At 29.8% G+C, this 13739-nt stretch overlaps 5 protein-coding genes across 5 annotated transcripts; 3 read left to right on the top strand and 2 right to left on the bottom strand.

Annotated features, from left to right (window-relative positions):
- Window positions 1–660: 660 nt before the first annotated feature.
- On the bottom strand, window positions 661–1812 carry SCDLUD_000560 (uncharacterized protein; the record flags this gene model as incomplete). Its single annotated transcript, XM_046076698.1, has 1 exon — window positions 661–1812. One exon carries the CDS (start codon window positions 1810–1812, stop codon window positions 661–663), a length of 1152 nt encoding a protein of 383 aa, XP_045936888.1.
- Window positions 1813–2414: 602 nt separating this feature from the next.
- CHL1 (DNA helicase) lies at window positions 2415–5003 on the top strand (the record flags this gene model as incomplete). Its single annotated transcript, XM_046078429.1, has 1 exon — window positions 2415–5003. One exon carries the CDS (start codon window positions 2415–2417, stop codon window positions 5001–5003), a length of 2589 nt encoding a protein of 862 aa, XP_045936887.1.
- A 5-nt stretch (window positions 5004–5008) lies between these two features.
- Window positions 5009–6871, bottom strand: TFC8 (transcription factor TFIIIC subunit TFC8; the record flags this gene model as incomplete). The annotated part of the gene is made up of 1 exon (XM_046078430.1): window positions 5009–6871. The coding sequence occupies one exon, from the start codon at window positions 6869–6871 to the stop codon at window positions 5009–5011; it is 1863 nt and encodes a 620-aa protein (XP_045936886.1).
- Window positions 6872–7495: 624 nt separating this feature from the next.
- NCR1 (sphingolipid transporter) lies at window positions 7496–11083 on the top strand (the record flags this gene model as incomplete). Its single annotated transcript, XM_046078431.1, has 1 exon — window positions 7496–11083. The coding sequence occupies one exon, from the start codon at window positions 7496–7498 to the stop codon at window positions 11081–11083; it is 3588 nt and encodes a 1195-aa protein (XP_045936885.1).
- Window positions 11084–11635: 552 nt separating this feature from the next.
- Window positions 11636–13654, top strand: AEP3 (Aep3p; the record flags this gene model as incomplete). The annotated part of the gene is made up of 1 exon (XM_046078432.1): window positions 11636–13654. One exon carries the CDS (start codon window positions 11636–11638, stop codon window positions 13652–13654), a length of 2019 nt encoding a protein of 672 aa, XP_045936884.1.
- Between the last annotated feature and the right edge of the window lie 85 nt (window positions 13655–13739).

Below are 13739 nucleotides of genomic sequence, written 5' to 3'. Positions count from 1 at the left end.
AAATATAATAATAATAATAATAAGTGTTTGACGGTAGTTTCTTTGTTTTTATTTTTATTTCGTATTAATGCTTTTCTATTTATTTCAATCTTCAATTATACCTATTTTCAAACACATTCAAAGTTAAAACCCTATGGATTGAAAGAAATTTACGTTATTTGTCCGTTTGTTTACCTTTCCCATTTTTTCACTTATTTGTTTACTTATCTAATTTCAATTATTATATACACGCGCACCTATTTATATATATATGTATATATTTGTTCCACTTTGTTTGTTTTATTTTTTAAACCATATTTAAATCTTAAAAAAGGGATGGTGTGTTGTAGTGTTGACAATAGCAGATACAGTAATTTATAAGATTTTGTTGTTATTATTTAATTATCTTTAGAAATTGTTTTAATAAATTATTTCGTCATCATTTCACCGTCCCTGTAAAAAAAAAAAAAAAAAAAAAAAAAAAAAGGGTGATAGTAGTAAAAATGACAAAATAATGCAACGCTAAAATAGGACTCGTTTTACCCTCATAAAATAATGGCCGAATGTTCTAAATAATAATTTATTATATAAGGTTAATATGTCAATTCACTTCCATCAACCAAGTGTTTGGAAAACTTATGAGACCATTAAAAATGGATTCTGTATTCAATATTACAACTTTCATTTATTGTCTATCCAAAATATTTCCTTGTTCAACCATCTAGTAATGTTCTTATCGGTCGAGATTCTAATTAAAGTTAGAGTTGAATTTGCGCATTTATTATTTGCGCTAGCACCAGCAGTATCGCTATTGTTAACACTAATATTACTAATAGAAAGCTCATTTGTTACTCTTGTTAGCAATAATCCAGTACAATATTCACCGACGGTGATCCAAATTAAACACCATAACCAACCGGGTAGTATAGTAACTACAACCAGATAGAATGCTATGTAACAGCCCAATAATATACCTAGTCTAGATCTAAACCAAATTTCTTGTTGCTGCTTTCTAATAGTAATAGAAGAGGTGAGTACTAATTGATTTAAAGTTTCAAAATAAAAATCAAACAGTAAATACATTGAGTTTAATAGGTTTAATATATGTGAAATCAATATTATTTGGAGGTTGTAGGGAAGCAGTAAGGTGGGCAGTAACGATGTAGTTATTGAAGTTGATATTCCCAATATTGGTGTAGTTATGTAAATATATATAATAAAACATATACTCTTAATCAATGTATTATAATTACTAGTATTACTAATAACGCTACTATTTCTGGTACTATATTTATCAAATACTTGTAAGATAATCAATGTAAGAATTTTATTATAATCCAGTAGTAGCATATGTATCTTAGCTTGGTCATTTCTATTGCCTGTGATATTAGTTAAACCTTTTTCTTCATATCTTATTTTCGATAAAAGCTTAATCAAAACAGAAAATCTTGTTTTATTTTCTAAGTCATACGTTTGTAATGTTCTCCACAATATATTTCGACCAACGTCGGCATCGTTTTTATTAGTGGAATTGAGACTACCGTATTTCAAAGCATCATTTTTTGTATACAAAAATATTAGATAGGGTAAAAACAGTTTAAAAAATGGAGAAGCCGTATTTAAAATATATGAATCTAAAGCATTGAAAGCTAATGAAATTAATAAAATATGCAATAAAGTATTTGTTGGTATCAACCTTCTGCTACCCGTAGAAGCGTTTAATCTTTGTGCTAGTTTGGATATGCTCCATTTGAAAACTTTAAATCCCTTATAAAAAGAAGAAAAACTTATAGCAGTATTCGGTCTTGAATAAAATATAGGTGAAGCAGCCATTTATTACTAGTAATGTTGGTTTTTTTCTAATTTTACTTCATATATACATGTATTTTGAAAGAATGCAACATTTAATCATATATATATATATATTTTATTTATATTTCGTATATAACAAATCTCTAGCTGAAAAATTTATTCAAATGTAGACACAATAAAAAAGATTTTGGTTATATAACGAACCAACCGAAAAAATGATTTAAAAAAAAAAAAAAAAAAAAAAAATGCTATAATAAAAAAATGCTATAATAAAAAAATGCTATAATAAAAAAATGCTATAATGAAAAAATGCTATAATGAAAAAATGCTATAATAAAAAAATGCTATAATAAAAAAATGCTATAATAAAAAAATCGCTCCTAAAATACCAAAATAAATTATTAATGTAGCTCTGCCCTTCTCCGTAAGTAAAGGACAACTAAAAGATTATTAATAGCGTTTATTATTTCTAGTAATAGTATATGCCACATTTACCAATCGCAAATATCTTTACTATTAAAACACAAATGTATAATATATGTTGTAGTAGATTGTTGTTGTTTTTTTTTTTCCCTCCTCTTTTCACACATTGTTAAACCAAATTAATTTAAATATCAACTAAAATGAGTAAAAAGTTCAAGACAAAAAGCATGATTGACAAAGGCCTTAATTATACGGATAATGATTCAATTAAAAACTATAATCATCCATATGAACCTTATCACATCCAAATGCTATTGATGGATCATATATATAAATTACTGGATAATGACGAACAACATAGTAAAATTGGAATATTTGAAAGTCCAACGGGCACTGGGAAAACCTTATCTTTAATATGTTCAACTATGACATGGCTGAGAAATAATAAAAAAAAAGCCTTATCCTCTTCAACAGAAAGCATCACTGCTTCGTTGAATAATCATCCTGATGACGAGGACACTGAACCAGAATGGGTTAAACAAAGCTATAAAGATGATATTTTAAATGAAAAAATAAATAACTTTAAAATTTTAGAAGACTCCATAAATAAATTTGAAAAAACAATTTCTAATGGACATTCCAGTAGTGCAGTGTTTAATAGTTTAAATGAAACACAAAATTTGGGCATAGTGAAAAAAAGAAAATTGCAGCATATAGATATACAAATATCAAAAGATGAGTCCGATACTAACGAGGACAATCAATTTATCTTAGATAATAATGCTGTTGAAGACACTTCAAAAACGAAAATCCAGCTCGAAATTCAAACGTTATTGAGCAAACTGGATGATAAAAATAATAATAATAATAACATTACAAACAACCTACAACAACCTATACAAATATTATATGCATCCAGGACACATTCTCAATTACAGCAGTTTTCATCCCAATTGACTTTACTAGAACACAATAAGACAAAGTTCCCCTCGTCTATATTCCCTGTAAGCAAAGAAAAAATAAAGTATCTACCTCTAGGATCTAGAAAACAATTATGTATAAACCCAAAAGTTACAAAACTTAACAACACAGAACTAATTAATGAGGCTTGCAAAAACCTAATACAATCACATGACTGCGTCTATTATGAAAACATAGATAATTTACCCATGGAAGCTATTTTTAATGAAATTATTGATATTGAAGATTTAAACGAGCTAGGTAGAAAGTATAAAAGTTGTCCATATTATTTTAATAGGCATATAATTAATTTGGCAGAGATTATTACCTTGCCATATCAATTATTATTAATGGAATCCGCTAGAGAAAGTTTAAACATACATCTAAAAAATTCTATAATTATAATAGATGAAGCACATAATCTAATAGATACAATAATGGCAGTTAACAAATCTGTTGTTAATTTGAGTGATTTGGCAATATGTATCTCTTCTTTGAAACTGTACCTAGCAAAATTTAAAAAAAAGTTGAACGCTTCCAACAGAGTTAACCTGTTAATCCTAATTAAATTTCTGAACAACCTGTGCAAATTTATCGTAAAAAATTTTAAAATAAATAAACAGGTCAATCCAAATGATATTTTACAATATGAAAATTCGGATAAAATTAATTTCCATGATTTGTTAGCTTTCATTAAGGCAACAAAATTGCCCTATAAGTTGCAATCATACATTATGGAGCAAGATAAAAGTCAACAACAAATCAATAAGGGAACGCCTCTGCTATTTAAAATTTCTAAATTTTTACAATCCTTAACTAATCCATCAGTAGAAGGTGTATTTTATTTTTCTGGGGAAAATCAATTAGAATATATGTTGTTGGAACCAAGTGAGATTTTTAAGTCTATTACTGAAAATTGTTTTAAACTTATTTTGTGTGGTGGTACCATGGAACCAATGAATGAGTTTAAAGAAAAATTATTTCCATATGTACCACCTGAAAAAATTATGACATTTAGTTGTGATCATGTTATCTCAGATAACAATTTACAAGTTTTCATCGAAAAGGACAGTGCTGTTAATGATATAAATCGTTCTATTTTTGAGTTTACCTTTGGGAAAAGAAATGATTTTAAAATGTTAGAGTCGTTGGGGACATATCTATTGAATTTATTTAAAGTTATTCCTGATGGTGTAGTTTTATTTTGCCCTAGCTATCAGTTCTTACAAACATTAATGGATTTCTGGCAAAAATGCCCAAATGACCATTTTTTCAAGTTAAATCAATTGAAAAAAATATACTCTGAATCATTTACAAAAACAAATACAAGCGATTCTCCACTAAACAAATACCAGGAGAGAATATTGATCGATCGGAAACCAGCCGCTCTATTTGCTGTTGTTGGTGGGAAATTGAGTGAGGGAATAAATTTTCAGGACAATTTAGCAAGGGCGGTCATTATGATTGGTTTACCATATCCAAACATTTTTCAAAGTGATATGGTTATTCAAAGGGAACACATCATGAATAAGTATTCCGACAACAAAAAATTGGCAATAACAGAAACTAAAAATTATTTGGACAATATATGCATGCGTGCCGTTAATCAAAGTGTTGGAAGGTCTATCAGACACGTCAACGATTATTCATGTATCTATTTGTTGGATAAAAGATATAACAACCCCAATATCAAAAATAAACTAAGTGGGTGGGTTAAAAAAAGAATTGTTACTGATAATTATCAATATAAAAACTTGTCTTTGCAGGAATATGATGACAAAATAATAAATTCAACGAGAAAATTTTTTTTCCAGAAAAAATTGGAGTAATACTACTATATACATTCCAAATTTACATCAGCGTAAATACTTATAGAATTGCATTCTTCCAACAAAGTTTTCGTTAGCCATCCATAGTCATTTTCATTATCTCTCTTAATATCCAACATCCTTAACTTTGTTACAGGACAGTATTTTAATGCTGGCGAAAGGAGTGGTAAAAAGGTTATGGAACATCTCATCCATTCATGACCCTCTATAGAAACGATTTTAAAAATATTTTCACTTTCTATTTCTCCAGTAATGTTATCTTTGTTTTGCATGTTGAAATCAAATGTTTCTGAAATAAATTTACCCCGCATTAATGTATCCTGCAAAGAAGGGAATGGTGTTTCCGATCCAATATTTTGTGCCATCGCTGTAACACAGGCTTTGTCAAGCGGATTAGTGATTTCAGCCAGATGTTCTATGGCATAATGATAAACTAATTGGCAATATTTTTTGACTATTCTCAATTTTGAGTCTTCTATAAAACTCAAAAATTGCAATTTCTTTAACTCTAAGTTATTTTTCAAAACATGTTTTCTTAAATACGTCCTAAATGAACAAGAAGTATCATGAAGTACCACTTTTTCTTCATCCTGTGTTTCTTTGTGCTGTTCGGCACTACCAGGAAAAGTATCAACGTTACGTGGTAATTTTCCATTGTAGCAATTGTAAGCTTGGTACCATAGAAACCCTGCGCCTTTAAGATCTGATTTGACTTCCCAGGTACTACCATTCAATGGGATGAGTGATATCCTATAGTGGTATTCCGAGGTGGTTTTGTATTTTAGCGAATTCCTGTCTATGTTGTATAATACCGCCAACATTGACCCATCTGGTGATTTGCAACATCCATGTATTGAAAAATTAGTATTATATTGTTTATTTGGATTGTATATAGTGTTCCATTTATTGTACTTCTTCAATAAAGCCTCAGAAAGCATGGGGGCTGTTGATATTTCTATTGCGTTCCCCTCATCGGCTAGATTCAATTTAAAAACGCGAACATCCGATAACAAATAGGGCTGATCATTCTCTGCAATGATAACATTGCATGGTTCATAATTATTATCATGATTGGTGTGTTTGAGGAGGCTTCCGGTTTCGATGGAATAAAATATGAGTTCATTAGTACAATTTATTAATAGAAAGTTGTTTTTAACAATCTTGATTTCTGAAACGTGAAATCTATTGGCAGGCTTAACAATTGTACTAAATCCAGCTTCAAAATTGTATAATATCACACTGTTATCTGATAGAATGCAACATATATATTTCATATAATCCCACATAATATCAGTTACCCAAATATTTTTACAGTCATTTTTGTTCTTTTCTTGCAGCAAAGAAACGGTTTTCACATACTTACCATTTTCGTTGAAAAAAATAAGTTGACCACATTCATTCCCAACAACCAATAAATTCTCTTTTTCTACGGATTCAGGAGACCAACTCAAGGAGTGGTAAATTCTTTCTTGTAATGCCTTTGAGTCGTGGTCCAGATTTCCTATAAATTCAAATTCATTGTTGTATATTAAAACATTGCAATTGTTCGTTAATACGCCCAAATATCCATTGATAAAATTTGTTTTCACCCTTTTAACATATGATTGAGGAACGGAATTTAGTAGAGTGTTTTCAAATGTATCGTACTCGAATTCAAACTTATTTGATTCAATGTTTCCTAACTTTAGATTTTTAACAAAATACAAATTTTTCAATGATTTTTCAACATTTTTTTTAAAAATTGCTTGGCATAGTGTTAATTCGTTTTGTGTATTAATAAGTAAAGAACCATTAGGCAGCCATGTTAAAACATCATACCAATTTTCTAATTCTCTTCTAAATAACACCAAATCTTTTAGCAATTTCATGGTGCCAAAATTAACCAGTAGATGTATGGCAATAAGATGAAATAACGAATGCAATATTGGGATCTTACAATATGTAGATTTTGGTATTTCTAAACCAAAATAATGTATATAGGTGTTTATTGTAGGTGATTGCTCAATCAAAAAAAACTTTAATTTTGTTTTTCATTTAACATTAGTAACAAGTATATTTGTATGGAAATAATTGTTTATTTTTTGTGAATCGCAATTTTTTTTTTTTTTTTTTTTTATTTTTTCGAATTTTGAATTTTGAATTTTGAATTTTGAATTTTGAATTTTGGATTTTAAAAAAATTAAAAAAAAGATGAGTACGCTAATTTCGTAGTGTTTTTCTTATTATATTTCTCCCCTCACCCCCCTTAAAATTAATAGCAACCTTTAATATGTTTTTTTTTTTTTTTTTTTTTTTACTTTAAATAGCAAAACACATTATTTAAGCAATCCTTAAAAGTTGTTTTTTTTTTCCCGTTCTTTCTTTCTTTCTTTCTCTCTCTCTCCTTTCCTTTCCTTCTTTTCTCTTTTTTCATAATGCTTGTATGAATACTGAATAAATCAAATAAAAATAAATCCACGTAGGATTCCACTAGCATACTTATCCCAATACGTATGATGCTCAATAACAAATTAGTGTATATACTGATATTGTTTCTAAATACCTTCACAATAATAGTGAATGCACAGTTTTGTGCCATTTATGACAATTGTGGAAAAAAATCATTGTTTGGTCAGGATTTACCATGTCCTAAAAATGAAACATTTAGTCCGGCTCCAGCTGATAAGGAAGTTGTCGAATTATTGGCATCTTTTTGCGGAGAAGAATGGCTTGATGAAGAATATTTATGTTGTACCAAACCACAAGTGGAAAAATTAAAAGAAAATTTACAAAAAGCAGGTAATATAATAGCTTCCTGTCCTGCCTGTTTAAAAAATTTTAAAAATTTGTTTTGTCACTTCACTTGCTCCCCTAACCAACGGGAATTTGTTAACGTCACCAAGACACAACTAAGTTATGATAAAAAAGCTGAGCTTGTTGCTGAGTTAGATGTTTTCATGAATGACACATGGGCCTCGATATTTTATGACTCATGTAAAAATGTAAAATTTTCTGCAACTAATGGATATGCTATGGATTTAATTGGGGGCGGTGCTAAAAATTACTCGCAATTTTTGAAGTTTTTAGGGGATGAAAAACCGTTAATAGGTGGTTCGCCCTTTCAAATAAATTATATCTATAACCTATCCTCGAACGCTACCAATAAAAATTGTTTGTCTTCATTTTCGTATAGAAACTTTAACGAAACAACCCCTTTAAATTGTGATGATCCAAATTACAAATGTACATGTTCAGATTGTGAATCCAGTTGCCCAGATTTTCAAAACGATGCGCAAAAAAATACGTGTAATATTGGGAAGTTACCTTGTTTTTCATTTGGTGTGTTGATAACATACTTTGTTGCCTTTGTTTCAATTGGTGTATGGCACATGTATTATTTCAAAAAGAAGAAACAACAAAATTCGATTTTGAGTAACGAAGAAGACCAAGCTCAAAACGATACCTTGAATACTAGAATTGAATCTTCTGATAGCTTGTTTCAACAATATGCTTCCAGGAACGAGCATGGCCCAAGTCTGTTGGTTTCCGAATATGTCGGCGAGGTTGCTAGATTTTGCACTACTCAGGCTTCGTTAGTTTTATCGGTTAGCGCTATTATTGTTTCCCTTTTAACTTTTTGTATGTTTCAATTTGGAGAACTTGAACTAAATCCAGTTAAATTATGGGTAAGTGAAAGTTCTGAAAAATATAAGGAAAAACTTTACTTTGACGAAAAGTTTGGTCCATTTTACAGAACTGAACAAATATTTGTAGTAAATTCTTCAACTCAGGATCAAGATTCGATTTTTACAGATTATTCCACTGTATCTTGGTGGTTTGACGTTGAAAAAAATATCACAACGCTATTAGGCGGGAACACTACGTACCAAGATCTATGTTTTAGACCCACTGAAGATTCACCATGTGTTTTAGAATCATTTACAGGATACTTCAGTAATATTCTACCATCAGAAAATAGTTGGAAGTCAGAACTAAAAGCTTGCTCAAATTCCCCTGTTACTTGTTTGCCACCATTTCAACAACCGTTAAAGCCATCACTTTTATTCAGTAACGATACAGATGTGTTAGCCTCTAAGGCTTTTGTAGTTACATTGTTAGTAGATGAACATTCTGCTCGTGCGATTGAATGGGAGGGGAAACTAGAAGAATATCTCTTAAATTTGGAAATACCAGACGATATTCGTATAAGTTTCAACACTGAGATGTCATTAGAAAAAGAATTGTCAGGAAATAACGACATTTCTGTTGTCATCATTTCTTATTTGCTTATGTTCTTATATGCCTCTTGGGCATTGAAAACTAAGAATAGCCCAACTAGATTTATGTTGGGTTTTGTTGGGATTTTGATCGTTTTATTTTCTATAACTTCCGCAGCGGGCATACTGAGTTTGTTTGGAATCAAATCTACCCTTATCATAGCAGAAGTTATCCCTTTTTTGATTTTAGCGATTGGTGTGGATAATATTTTTTTGATAATTAATGAATATGAGCGTATAAACCCTACTCTACCACTTGAGATTAGAATAACGCAAGCTGTTAAAAAAATTGCACCATCGGTTGTTATGTCGTTTATATGCCAATTTTCATGTTTTTTAATTTCAAGCATTGTTTCTATGCCTGCAGTCAGAAATTTTGCGTTATACTCAGCAACATCTTTACTTTTTAACATCACGTTACAATTAACAACCTTCATTTCAATCCTAACTGTTTATGAGAAATCTAAAACGTCATCTATTCGTTTATATGATCAAGATACACAGAATGAAAGTTTGCTAGAGGGTAAATTCTATCAATTTTATAACACATTTGTTTTGAAAAGAAGAGGTATTATTTTGGCTGTTTTTTTAACCTTTTCTTCGATTATGTTACTATTTTTGCCAAATATTGAATTGGGATTAGACCAAAAAATGGCTGTACCACAAGATTCTTATTTGGTACAATACTTTAAAGATTTGTATGATTATTTGAATGTTGGTCCGCCAGTTTATTTTGTTGTCAAAGATTTAAATGTAACGGAGAGAATAGATCAACAAAAGTTATGCGGTAGATATACAACTTGTAATGAAATGTCTTTAGCTAATGTTCTTGAAGTGGAAAATAAATTAACAAGTATCACTGAACCTGTTGCCAATTGGCTAGATGATTTTTTCATGTATTTGAATCCAGAGTTGGATCAGTGTTGTAGTTATAAGAAGGGTACGCACGATGCTTGTCCACCAAGTTTCCCGCCAAGAAGGTGTGAGACTTGTTACAAAGAAGGCGAATGGGAATATAACATGAATGGTTTCCCTGAAGGAGCCGAGTTCATGGAGTATTTCCAAATGTGGATTACTGCGCCAAGCGAACCCTGTCCCTTAGGAGGTAAGGCACCGTATTCTAGAAGTGTCTTTTACAATTCCTCAGACATTATAGCATCGGTTTTCAGAACAGCCCATTCTCCTTTGAGATCACAGGAGGATTTCATAAACGCTTACAGGGATTCCGAGATAATTACCTCCAAATTGAATAAAAATATGGACGTTTTTGCTTATTCTCCATTTTACATTTTCTTTGTTCAATACAGCTCTTTGGTTAAACTTACCATGGGGCTATTGGTTTTTGCTCTTTTTATAATCTATGTCGTTTCCAAAATTTTCATTGGATCCACCAAAAATTCCTTAATTTTGATTTCCACCATTTTATTGATATTAATTGATATAGGTGGTATTATGTCCATTAAAAAAATACCATTAAATGCTGTAAGTTTGGTGAATTTAGTGATTTGTGTTGGTATTAGTGTTGAATTCTGTGTTCATATAGTTCGTAAATTTGCATTTGTTGAAAGAGAAGTGGCTATTGATAATAATTCAAGAGTATTAAACTGTATGGTAACAGTTGGAAAGGCTGTTTTTTGGGGTATCACATTAACTAAATTAATAGGTGTTTTTGTATTAGGATTTGCTAAATCCAAAATTTTTCAAGTTTTCTATTTCCGTATGTGGTTTTCGTTGATTGTATTATCTGCTCTTCATTCATTGATTTTGTTGCCGGTATTATTGTCAATGTATGGAGGGAAAGAATGCTTTATATCCGTACAATAAGGTTGATATATAGATATATAGAAAGTTGAGTAAGGTGCTATAAATACTTACAAAGACGTTTTGTAGATGATCAATTAATTTTTAAAAAAAAAAATATATATATATATATATATTGTTTATGTTTAGATATTATAATATAATTTCTAATTTAATAAATACAATTTTAATGCAAAAAAAAACTACGTATCTAAACGTAAATAATAAACTTGTCAACAGTCCGAAGGTTTTATGGCTTGTTAATTTTTTCCGATCTTGGTTTTTATATATTGGATACAGGTATTAGATAGCCTCATTCTGAACAAATATGTTTTTTTTTTTTTTTTTTTTTTTTTTATTTTTTTTTTATTTTTTTTCTCCCCTTTGGTTTATGTGTTTTAAGAAATACCATTGAACATACGTTGAACAATAAAAAATAACATTCAATAAATATTAAAAGCAGACATCATTGCTACATGCACTCAGTGATATTATCATTATAGGTTTCTATTAACCTTATTTTTAAGTTTTAACGTGTTATATATATATATTGTTCAATAACCACATCACAAAACAATGGAATCTATAATTAACCAGATAAAAAATATAACACCCAAATTAAAGGGTTCCAATAGACCGGAGTTGGATATTAGTTCACTTCTAATAGCCAATCCAAGAGTATTCAAATCAGATGAAATATCTGATAATGAAAATAATGTTATTAATACTGCTACTATTAGTAAAATCCCAATTGAGAATACGAATAACTTAATGGAAAAAATACCTAAGAATAAATCTGCATACCTAAAAGAAAACATACAGTTGGTAGGGAAAGGATCAAGTTATAATAGAAAATTGGTCCAAAAATTTCTTGAAGGTTCATATCCGCAGGCCAAGAGATTAAAAACCCTGCAACAAAATGAACTTTATGATAAGGAGGCAGCAAAAAAAATTTCTAGAAATATCAAAATGTTGCAAAAAATAAAAAATGGCGAGGCAATGCTGTTTAACAAGTTTCACAAAAGTTTGGCAGATATTGTATCCCTATTGGTGAATTTAACCGATACAACCACATTTTATGAATTTGATGGGGGTGCCAATACTAATAATAATATTTACCATAAAGAATCCTTTAAAGAAATTCCACCTATACCCAATTTTGGAAAAGACATTGAAAAATTTGAGGCTTATATTGGACTATTAACCCACACAAAATTTCATTTTAAAAGTTCTTCTAGAGTAAATGGTATCATTTCAAAAATATTAAGGTGTTTATTGAATTTAAATAACGTTTCGACCATGGACCTTCGGACAGTAGAGAGTTATAACCATGTAATCTTTTTTTTCCTTAACTTGGGTGATTTTGCTTCATGTAGGGAATTTTTTGTACAAATGAAATATGAAAGTTTGAACCCAAACACACAAACATACAACTTGCTTTTGAAGGGGATTGTTAAAAAAATACACACCAGATTTAATAGCGTTGATCCGTTGAAAGAGGTGACATATTACTTAAAGAAAATGAAGAAAAATAGGGTAAGAGCAGATCAATATACGTGGTGTTTATGTTATAGGACTTTGTTAGATAAGATCTCCAAACAAATATTTTTGGATAAAATGGCAGAGTATAAAATCCCCTCGTCATCAAAATTAGCATACACCATTTTAAAAGAAAATAGTGAAGATATGACTGCTACGCAACTATTAGAATGTATAAAAAAATCGGACATTACTTTAACCACAGATATTTTTAATTTAGTCGTTTCAAAATTATTAAGCGAGGGAAATCAGAAAATGGCCTGGGTATTTGTCAAGCACGTCAAGGAAAAGGAATTACAAGACAATTTTGATGAGGTGGCACCTCATGTTAATGTAAATACCACATGCTTAAATCTATTTTTGAATAATTTGGCTGAACTTGGTAGACTCGATCTTTGTTTTTTAACCTTTAACACCATGCGTAAAAAATTCAAGGTTTATGCAGATGCGAAAAGTTATGATTTGTTATATAAATGCTTGGCCAGAAGGGGATATATTAAAAATTTTACTTCCATCTTAAACTATATACAAGAACTTCAATTTACGTACACCAAAAAATTGAATATTTCACCTTATTGGAGATTAAAAGCTACAGCTATAGCCAAATATAACATTAAAACACTATACAATAAGGATATGAATGAAAAGGTACCATTACATGTGAAAACCATGTTAGATAATTTATTATGGAAGGATGGATTTGTTTTTGATACGGCCACCTCAAAAGATTATAGACATATGAGACCGCTATGGCGATATTTGGGATCTAATTTTTTTAAAAAGAAAAAAGAAACAGAAAAATGTGACAGTACCAAAATACAACGCAATACAACTCAAACAGATTCTATTAAAAAATCAAAGTTTAAAGCCCGTAAAAAGTATATTGCGATCCAAAATGCATTAATTAATAAGATACCGTATGCCAAAAATAACGCATATATTACATTACAGTTGGAACTATTAAAAAGAGGGATTATACAAAAGGATGCGGCTTTCAACTCTAACAAAAATATTAGTATTATAAATGAAATTCAAGGAAAAAATATTGATGATTAAAGTTTTGTGTGCTTGTGTATATTCTCTGTCTTATCGTTGTTAGTACAACTACATGATAATTAGTAAACTTGTTTCCATCTAACTG

This window comes from Saccharomycodes ludwigii, chromosome I (assembly GCF_020623625.1).
Source record: "Saccharomycodes ludwigii strain NBRC 1722 chromosome I, whole genome shotgun sequence".
NCBI lineage: Eukaryota > Fungi > Ascomycota > Saccharomycetes > Saccharomycodales > Saccharomycodaceae > Saccharomycodes > Saccharomycodes ludwigii.
Note: the sequence above shows the minus strand (reverse complement) of the source record. Positions and strands in the feature narration are given on the sequence as shown.